The sequence below is a fragment of the Dreissena polymorpha genome, chromosome 1 (assembly GCF_020536995.1).
Source record: "Dreissena polymorpha isolate Duluth1 chromosome 1, UMN_Dpol_1.0, whole genome shotgun sequence".
NCBI classification, from domain to species: domain Eukaryota; kingdom Metazoa; phylum Mollusca; class Bivalvia; order Myida; family Dreissenidae; genus Dreissena; species Dreissena polymorpha.
In genome coordinates, this window is record NC_068355.1 from 156,310,900 (window position 1) to 156,321,958 (window position 11,059).

Sequence of the window (11,059 nt, forward strand, 5' to 3'; positions counted from 1 at the left end):
TGTATTTAATTATGCAAAAACTATTTCATAAACACTCAATCTATTGAAAAAGAATCAGTTGTTTTCAGTATCTAAAGCTGTTCTTTCAAGTTGTAACTTGTCATCCCCTATAACATTTAACGATGCTGAGATGCTTATCTCATGCTCTTATTTGTGGACACATTTTCGTTTGCTGATGCTCATTTTTAAATTACTGTCCTCATAATACCTTTATCAAAAATGTATCTTTATCGCAACGGGTAACACATGTCTATTTAAAAAAACATAAACACACACACACAACTACTTATACCGCACATAATTATGTAAATATCTGCCGAACCAACACCCTTTCTTTTCACAAAACAACGTTGACAACCCTTGCTTAACTTTAATACTACTCAGGTGAGCAAACCAGGGCCACCATTGCCCTCTTGTTTTCGATTGTTAATTGCGAATATTGAAGTGACTTTTTCATTTGTTTTAAAAACTAACTGCACGTGTTCTGCTAGAATAACTTTGACGTTTGTGCGTAATATGCCCTTTAACTACAATTTGGACCGCTTCATGGAACAGGGGTCTGATACCATATGCTGCCTGTTGAGCATATCACCATTTGGGTCATTCGTAAAGACCTTACAGATCAATCGTTTCCTAACACATTCAGCGGTGTGTTTTCGTTTGCCAATGACGAAAATCAAGTGTTGAGACTCTTCAATACTAAGCTAAGTTAAATTGTATGCTGAGATTTTCCGAAGATTGACAATACAATACACGTGCGTCTACGCGACGTTGCAATATTATTCAAATTGATTACTTATTTACAGATGAAATGTACCAGCATAACCCTTTTGTAACAAAACTGCGAACGCACTTTGGTTGCGCCTCTACAATTCGTTAAATTTAAATGACAAAATTATCATAGATTTGTATCATTTTGTGTTAGCTGGTCATTTGTGATCGATATTTGTCATCGATAGCGTACGGCTCGTAATTATGCCTCTGGCACCTATTTTACCGGGCTGCAGAGAGCCGTTTACCAGTCCATCCTTTTGTCCGCACGAGGTTAACTCAGAAATGATAAAGCGTTGATACCTGCATTATTGCTTTCTATTAAAACTTGTATGGAAACTAAACACATACGAATTGCCTGATCTCATTTTGCAATTGATATTTACCTCATTTCGGAAATGGATTCATTTAGGAAATGAATATCAATCTACCGTTCCATAAACATCGATACTACTTACCACAAAGATTTGATTCTTTTATTCATCACGCAAAACACTCACCTCAACTGAACTCTGACTTTTACATTGCCCTACATATGGGATTTTTCGAATGGCCGAATGAATCAATACTGACCAGACTTCCAAATAGAGCATTTGTGCTTATTGAACGCAATATTTTGTTTGCTTTTTTTCGTAATTAACACATCTATGCATATTAGCGCTATACATACGTTTTACATCAAAATACAAAGTGCATTTAATAAGAAACCGCGACTCGAAGTATGATTTAATAACTGGTAGTTTCTTTCATTTTCTTTAAATTTCGTTTGTGACATCTGTCTATTTCGGTTGTTTATTGTTTCTATTTAAAATGGAAGATTAAATCAAACAAATTCCGTTTGACTCAATTTAACTGGTTGTTAAATTGAATCCAACATCTGCCGTTAGGTTCCTCTAAACATATTTATTGGCTATTGATCTCTACATATAATTCACACTTGTGAACCTACACGCCCACGAAGTAGCCAGTGAAAGAGGTGGTTGACTCGCCGTTTATCAGGTTGCTGTCGCTGGCGGCAGGGTGTCGAACCCACACCTCGTCACCTGAAACGGGACACGGCTTAATGCAAATGCGTAACGAGTCACCCCAGATAAGCCTGTGCAGTTCGAACAGGCTTATCGGGGACGACACTTTCCGCGTTTACTCGAATTTTGTTTAGAATAGACTTAACATGAACAATTTAAAGCGGACGGTGTCGTCTGAAACGGGAAACATGCGGTTTGTACGCACCGGCCCTACTGATAAAATTGCATGCGTGGAAGTCCCGGATTACCCATTAGGCAGAGTAGGCAACTGCCTTTTGGCCCCGCGTATTGTAGGGGCCCAATGGGACCGTGCAGAAATAATTGTTTACTAACTTAGCCTAATATAATGCCTTGACAAAGCCGATTATTTTATATCAAGGTTTTGTTCTTATTAAAGGCCTTGTCTAAGCATTGTCAGGCCAGCCTTGGCATTGGTGGGCTGGGTAATGGCGCTCTTGCAAGCACTAGGCCGACTTGGGGCCTGGGGAGTTATCTTATCCGGGACTGATATTGTTTGGGCGTGTATTTCAAAATTAATGATGTTCTTCCGCGACTGAGGCTGCATTATGTGCGGACATGGAGTGTGTCTCATCACCCCTACCTAATGAACTCAATCGACTCACGAAAGTTGAGGCGATTTTGAATTATAGCTGCAAGTTTCGGTTTTTGAGATTTTATTTTAAAGTATTCAACTTTGATGTGGTCTTAGGAAGGGGGAGCCATAGTGATCGGCGGAAACCAAACCTGTCCGGTACGGTGACTACCAACCAAACAAACATGCTCTAGGTCATGGAAATTGATTCCGGGTCGCCGAGGTGAGAAGCGCGTGAACCTACCATTGCGCTTTCCGTTCAGATCTGATAAAACTACAGTGACGTCTACAGCCGTACGTGCGGCACAACCCGTACATGTTCGTCAGTCTATTTTATTTTATTTTTAATCTATATTATTAAACAATTGCAGAAGAAATAAAAACAACGATAACAAAATATTGTATATTTGCAATTTCAGAAGCCAAGCTGACCTCAAAAGAAATATTTAAATGGATCGTGCTCTGTGAAAAAGAGGTTAAATGCATGTGCGTAGAGTTTCCTCCCAGAGTAGCCTGTGCAGTCCTCACAGGCTATTCAGGGACGACCCTTTCCGCCTGAACTAGATGTTTTTCTAAGAAGAGACTTTTCTGAGAGAACTATCCCTTATCTGGGACGACACAACACACATGCATTAAACCCCTTTTTCACAGAGAACTGCCAACAAATATGCCTTGATTTTCAAGGATGTGTTTCATTATTTCAACCTGTCAGTGAGTATGTTACAAATACTGACGAAGTTAAACGCAACGTAAATGGTTTGTTAAGCATGGGGATGGGCATTCAATTCAAGCAAACAAAACACTAAAAACAACACCATTTCTGAACAGAACTTTATCACTATTTTTCAACTTGGTCCTTCGCAGTCCTTTGTCTCAATAGAATTGTTGAGATGGCGACCGCCTTTCTAATGGGAGGTCCGAGTTCGATCCCAACTCTAATATATGTAAATAAGCTTAACTTTAACACTTAACTCTTAGAAGTAACACGCCATCTAAAACATGTAATACCGCTTCATTTTTAACCGCACATTCGCATTTACCTTTAATCAAAGCGAGCGCCACGGCGTTCGTGCCCATTGTGTAGTAGCCGTTGTCGCCAGAAACGACCTTGGTCATCGCAACTCCATTCTTGACCAGCTCTAGTTCCGTCTGGTATCCCGGTCTGTTCAGCACAGCCGTCGTGAACTCGAACACGCCCGCGAACGGCGCTGTGAATACTCCGTGTCTAACGTCGTAAGCGTTACCGATGTTCAGTGTTACCTGGAGAACGCGGAATAAAAAACAATATATAGGTAATTATGAAACGAAAAAAACAACGTTTCGTCTGTCGTAAAATGACATGACAAGACCTTTTATTAAGAATGCGCTTCGTGTAGCAATTATTTTTAACGTTTTTTTTTAAACATTGTATTTAAAAAAAAAGAACGAAGTTACACTGAGCAAAAGTTATATCAATATTTTGAGCATTGACCTTAAAAAGGACTTTCTTTATTTTGAGCTAGTTCGCAACATATATTTACCAATGAATAGCCAATAAATAGCAAGTGTAAATGAAAATGTATTTTATATTGGCCGATGCAGGGCGGCGGGGGAAGGGTGGAGGGGGAGTGGGGGAGGTTCTAGCCTTTAAAGGGACCTTTTCACGTTTAGGTAAAAAAGGTTTCACATCCGCAAATGTTCGTTATAGTTATGATATTTGCGAGGAAACAGCAACACTGAGCATTGACCATGCTCTCAAATATCCATTATATGCATCTTTTGACGAGTTGAAAACTTGAAAATTATAAAGCGTTGCAACGCGAAACGATTGCATAATTTGGAGAGTTCTATTGTTTTCGTTATATTTTGTGACACTACGAGGATTGCTTATACAACGTATGAACAACATCATTAATTGCATGAGTACGGTTGGCCGAATGGTCTTAATCAGACTTCTACACCAGGGGTCAGTGGTTCGAGTCCAGTTGAGGGTTACTTTTTTGTCTTTCTTTAATTTTATTCTTGTTTTTTTTTTAACTGGAGCTTTTTAGATCAAATGTGTACATTTATCAATATAACGCATTTGATGACAAACTTCAATACATGCCAAAATCTGTAAAAATGCCCCTTTAATCTCTATACAGCGGACAGTTACTGTCTTACCTCTTACATCTAAGAATGGTCTTTGAATTTGAGCTACGAACACGGTGCACGCAGTCTTCATATGATGTACCGATGTCGGGACTATTTTTGAACGATTTTATGAATAATAAAGTTTTAGTATGACAAGCTATGGCGATCGGAGGCACTAATGCGAAAATGCACACACATTCGCTAAATATGATGTATTTAATCGTAGTTTGTTAGCTTCCCTTGTAGCTTGTTTATTATATTATGGTGCCGAAATATTTCAAAAAGTGGTCAACATTTAATAAATTCCTAAAATGTTTTTTAATTATCGTGTTGTTAAGTTTAATATTATAAGAACCATGATATTCGAGAAATTTTGTCAGTGCTCGTGTGTCAGGAACCAACACCAATCATCAACCATCTACCTCGTCAAATATAATCGGCTGTTCACTCCCCAGGGTGTTAATGTTGTGCCCGAGGGTAGCAGTGAACGCTATAGGTGTTGTGTAGATGGACGGACAGCCACAGGTCGCTTTAGTAGAAACAAATCATTGATCAGCAATATCATCAAACAGATATAGACATATTCGCAATCCGATCATTTCCTAATTAAGTTGTCGTATGTTTTAACTTTTATCCAAAATCACGTCTTTAAATATATTATCATTACACAAAGAAGTAAAATGACGTCTCTAATTCAAAAGTTATAACGCTCCACGGGCTAACAATCGCGAACTGACTACAACTTTTACGTTTACAGGTGTAGAATAAAACAATACATTCAAATATATATTAAGATAAAAAAAATGCAAGCTATAAAGAATGCCTACGCCTAAACTTGATTTTTGCTATGAAGAGACTTTCTTGAAACGAAAAATGTCTTAAAAGCGGAAAGTGTCGTCCCAGAATAGCCTGTGGGGGTTACGTATGCTAATCTGGGACGATACTTAACGCACATGCGAAAGACCCCCATTTCACAGACCAAGGCTCGATCATATAATATAATTTCATTCTTTAGAGGCCGAAAGCAGTAGAGCTTTATTTGTTATGTCAATGAATCACATTTACGATCTTTCTTACACCTATTCTGCTTGACAATATTCTGTAGATACATAGCTAGCTTGATAGTAAAATATATTTTATGGATGATTCTGTGTAAGCTGATAGGGAAATCTATCAAAACAACTAAGGGATATGTATTATGCATTATAATTATCAGCTTACAAAGAATCATCCATAAAATATATTTTACTATGAGTTTTCCTTTCACGCGTAACGTTTTGGCATTGATGTTATAATTTTCTGTCTGCAATATTCATTTCATTAAAATCGTTTTAGACATGCATTTGGTTTGAGATTGGTGCTGGGGTAAGTGTGACGTATGCATGTCCCTCAAACCATAATTCGTTGCATGAATAGTTCCAAGACGGTGATTCCAGTTTTAATCATGGTATGCATGTTGCCCAAGCGCTATCTTTTACAATTACTTATAAATTGCATAATGCATATTAAATGAATTCCATGAGCTTGTATACTTTTTTTCGCTGAATAAATGTTGTTGTTGTTGAAAACTGTTGGTGTTCTGTTATAAATGTGGATAAGAAAAATGATGTCTCTCCTGCAGAATGTCCGGAGTTTACTTGTGCTTTATTTATCGCATCCATGCTGCTCGTTACGTTTATTCGATTCATCGAATCAGACAACACATTTGCTTTACTCGAACCCACCTCATTTTAACTTTAGCCGTTGCATATTAGGTATGATGTCCGTCTAGCGACAGGTAGGTCACGGGTTGGATTCCCGATTCGATAGCGGTCTTCCCATTCGACACCAAGTACCGTTTTTACCCAGGAATCGGACTCGAGAGCATTTCATTTACTGGGAAAATTTAAATAGATTACAGTGTGTTCAGTAGTTTATCAAGTAATGAAGATGTGAAAATAAACTCAAATAGATTTTTTTTGTTCAAATTTATATTTCGTGTACTTGTTTTTGTTTTTGCTTATGATTGAATTCTATATGCTTCGCTAACAAATTATCATTGTTTACATGTTTAAGCATATAGAACACAATTTTTCCAGATTTCAATCGATATTTACGGAGTTCGAGTTTGATGTGGTATCATTATTGTGTTTATATAAAGTAATTTTTAAATGGAGGTGTTTTACATACACAATTACATGTGAATGTTCAGCTCCGTTCACTGTATAATTGTTTTCCCTATTTTGATCATTGTTGACAAGTTCCGAATCTGTGAATGAAATTTCCAGACAGAAGATTACAACATTTTAAACTAGTAGTTATTTATCATGGTATATTAGAAACAGTGTGAAGGATTTCGAAAAGTTTACCATTTTGCCTAGCTACTGTCAACGCGTCGATTTCTTTTTCTAATTTGTCAGCTTCCGTTTCAAGACGCAAGCGCAGGTTGCGCTCTTCCGCTATCAGTGAAAGCAGATTTTGGCTTATTTCCGGATCGAGGCCCTGGCCGTAAACCTTGAAAAGAAATGTGTCTGTCCATGGGATCTGGATGCTTTCGCTATATCACTACCGTTAATCACGGGCGCCACCTCCTTTTTGCGTTGCATTGATTAATGAGCCAATGCTACTTCCGAGGTGGCGCTAAGGACATAATGTTATTAAATGTCACATATAATTCTACATAGTGAGTTAGTTTTATGTGTTTTATGTTCAACATATTTTGCATTACTTTTAAAATTGGGAAATGTGCGATTCAGCGAAGATTTGTTCATCAACACATGTACAGAAACATATAATAACAAGTAACAACCCATTTGGAAACGTGATGACTTTTATAAGTTGTGGCATGGTAAAGATTTAACACTAAATCGATGTATTTTGCATGTGCGACGAGAAAATTTCCACCCAATGATATCACTTACAACATGAAACCATTGAAAAAGTTTTCCGATGCACATTAACATTGGCTTCTGGTCGATCTAAAAGATAATTTGGTGTTTTTCCAAAAGAGATGGAGCCAATGCCAAGGAGGTGGCGCTAATAAAAAGAGGTGGCGCCAATGCACTATTTTAATTCGGTTGTAATAAAATTAAATTAAAAAAGTGAAGTCTACATAATTATGAAGAGATTTTTAAACATACTCCAAAACTGGAAAGCAACTCAATTTGACGAGTAAACTTATGTTCGGTGAGTTTTTTTCCAGAAACAATAATAGCCACACATCAAAGAAATCGTTATAATTGAAAGAACGTAGAGTAACGATTTAAAATAGACTCAAATCCTGATATTACTGCAAATACAATGCATCAGACAGTTCATAAAGACACATGTTTTATATTAATGGTACTAAACCGCAATACTAATGTTGTTGATCTGTATCAATACAGATAGTTTTAGACAAAATATTAAATCGAAAATGTCACGAAATGAAGAAACCAATACCATTTGATAATTTACTTACTCCGGTGGCAATCACACACAGGAAAGTTGTTAGTAACATGATGTTCCAGAGAAAAATATACCCCGAAATGTATTTGCCAGCAGGACAGACGCAGTGTTTCCTGTACTAAGACGAGATAAGACCGTATTTTCCCTCAATGTAGGCACCATATCGGCCAATTTGATAAGTCAATCTTACAAGTTGACCTAATTCAAATGACGAGTGAATGTTTCTTAAGGCAGACAACTCGCGTAAAGATAAATATATATCGGCAACATTTAGGTATTATTTAACAACTACGGTGTTTACTAAATGATTCTTTCAGTTTTTCTATTTAATAAAAAAAGCTTATTGTAAGAAAAGGTTCAGGACCCCATCTCCTGATATAAGTTTCTGTTGAATTGGGCTTTAAATTGCAATGTTAAAAACACTAACTGCTTCCTGTGTGTGTGCATATGCAGCGAATACGGATGTAATTGCAACGTGAGACGGCAGCAGTCTGACAGTATGCCGTACTGGAAGCAATCCAGCTGCCAAAATTACTTAAATTTGAAAGAGTATCTAAATACTCTACAGGAAACGTATGAAAAAGTACATTTTTGCGAATATGATCAAAGCTCACGGGTGAATTCTAGCACCAAACAAAATGTCTTTGGTCGGTACGAACAAATAGGGTCAATTTCGTTAGTAAAAACAAACATTTTTATCTCCTAAATATTAATATTCGTTTCAAAAGACACTCTTTGAATAAGACATTAGCAGAAATACACGTACTTCATGTACGATTAAACAAAGTATAACTTATTGATCTGCTTCCATTTATGTTTACACATTTTGTTCAGATTTACACTGTAGATGGTGCCATTAATGGTCTATAAACAATTATGCAGCGCTGAACCCCATCTTTGGGGCCGTTGGTTTTGCTCTACAACAAGGACAAATCTTGCCGATCCTTTCAGATGAGTAATACGGGCATTTATCTACCAACATGTATTGTATTTGTAAATAAAACTAAAATGTAGTGGTCATAATACATACGCTGTAAAGAAGGAATAAAGTACATCGCAACACAATAACACCGTTTGGCCGTTTCATTTACGCGTCATCTAACATGAAGTGTGCATACTTTAATATTTTTGTTTCTTATCGCAATTTGTACTTATAAATAACTTGCACTTGGAGGATCTTCCATCTAAAACATAAATAAGAGTTTCGTCAAACACCGCAAATGACACTTAACCTAACCCTGCAATAATTCAATAGCCAACATCTATTGCGCCCCACGCAGTGCAAGTCGATTCCATAACTATTGTAAATTAATAAATCAAGACAATTGCAAAAGATTTTTTATTTTATGAAATTGTTTTATGTATCATCCTGTGCCGAATGTACTCGTGGTTTGGAGAGGCATATCATTTTATTGTATTGAATTCTTGAAATATAATACCAAATTATGCACCACATACGTTGATTAAATCACAACGAATTACATTGTAACATGTAGTAAAATGTTTCATATTGATATAATTCACGAAAAGCTTTGTGTAAAAGGTGCTCTCAAAACCCCCTTCCGGCGACCGTCAAACGACGAAAGTTAAATTGGTTTGTACACGACTCTCTGTTCAAGACTGTTTTTCAGGGCACGCTAGAGGGAGGTCGACGGTCAGGCCGTTAGAAGAATATAAACGTGATGTGTTTATTTTCAGGATCATCGACAGTATTCGCCCCTTACAATGCTGCGTTAAGAACTTACTCCAAGTGCGCTTAACAACATGTTTTGTAACCAGGCGGCGTTGGTTGTAAAGATATGATTTAAAAACACATGTGTTTCGCTCGAAGTTACATACGTTCAATATGTACAAGATGGCTTTACAAGCCAACGAACGAATCAATGATCAATAGCAAGCGCTCCGTGGAATAAACCGACTTTACTTGCATTTTTGTTAGTTTATCAGCCTATAAATCAATGATTAAACATTAAAAACCCAACAGTTTTCTTATTTTATCTCCCTAAACCATGAAGCGTAACGTGACAATGGATAATACTTAAACGTTTTAAGCGGATAAAATGATAATGGTTTGAGAGTAACTAATAAATTATTGCTAGGTTTAAGCTGTAATTATTAGACAAACGAATGTTAAACCTCTTCGAGCGAACGCATATTTGTTGATACAATCATTTCAGAACTAGAGATTTCTTTAACATCTAATATTTTCTTCTTTTTTTCTCTTGAAGTAACTGTTCAATCAAGTTCACTCTCAACGAGGATCTCATCAATATAGCTGTCAACTGAAATTCTAAGCTTAAATTATTGATTGCTTTCATTAATACAACATTCGATGATCCGTAGAATAGTTAAGCCTTCCCAGAATCAACACTTGATTGTGTAGTCATTGAATTATTGATAAAGTGATATTGATTCTTTTAACACAAAACCTTATTTCAATAACGACTGGTGTACTGTTTATGCACGAGTGGATAATACGATAACGGTCATGCATTAAAAGTTTGTTAATTAAAACACATCACGAAACGTGAACATGTATTGGGAAGGTGTTAAGCAAGTCCGAGAGCTGACTAGCAGACTGAAACGTATTGCACAATCCATTAATAGGTAAAATACAAAGATAATTTGTGTGGATATGGCCTGTGCAACCGTTTGTTTTCAAATAATATTATAGTATATAAGCAACTTAAATTTAATGTGCCCATCAAGTTTCAGAAGGACAGCATGCATACGTTTGTTTTATGCTACTCATTTTTCCACTCTAACGGAAATGAAATATGAATGAAATATACATACATTTATTGTGTTATCGTGCTTAACATCGGTTTTAATTAACCAAAACTAAAAATATTAATGTTTAACGAATGTCGCATCGGTCTTGAGTAGAAATGACGGCTCTTCAAACAATTATATACAATAAGCGAATTTTTTCTTCGAGACTTAAACAAAACACCTGTCACCAGTACAAGAGGACCTTCAATGGGTATTTTTTTAGGGTGACAATTTTTGTTGATTGAAATTAAAAACCTTTTCCACTGATTATTTTTACTACCAGACATAGAGGTATAAATATGTCATGAGTATTTAAATTCATGTTTTTGTGTATCTGTATTAAAATATGACGTGATCGGTT

At 36.4% G+C, this 11,059-nt stretch overlaps 1 protein-coding gene across 1 annotated transcript; it reads right to left on the reverse strand.

Moving 5' to 3' along the window:
• Positions 1-1,654: 1,654 nt before the first annotated feature.
• LOC127857503 (complement C1q-like protein 4) lies at positions 1,655-8,107 on the reverse strand. Its single transcript, XM_052393901.1, has 5 exons — positions 7,940-8,107; positions 6,849-6,993; positions 4,923-5,029; positions 3,429-3,648; positions 1,655-1,814 (listed from the first exon to the last, which is right to left on the reverse strand). The coding sequence occupies exons 1-5, from the start codon at positions 7,976-7,978 to the stop codon at positions 1,717-1,719; spliced, it is 609 nt and encodes a 202-aa protein (XP_052249861.1). The 5' UTR covers positions 7,979-8,107; the 3' UTR covers positions 1,655-1,716.
• Positions 8,108-11,059: the final 2,952 nt, after the last annotated feature.

Bases quoted from the DNA above. Each gene is read 5' to 3' on its own strand.
- LOC127857503 (XM_052393901.1), bottom strand. From the start codon at position 7,978: ATGTTACTAACAACTTTCCTGTGTGTGATTGCCACCGGA. The intron at 5,030-6,848 runs GTAAACTTTTCG...TTTCTACTAAAG, and splicing joins GACAGTAGCTAGGCAAAATG to CGACCTGTGGCTGTCCGTCC. The intron at 3,649-4,922 runs GTAGATGGTTGA...CGCGTTCTCCAG, and splicing joins AGCCGATTATATTTGACGAG to GTAACACTGAACATCGGTAA.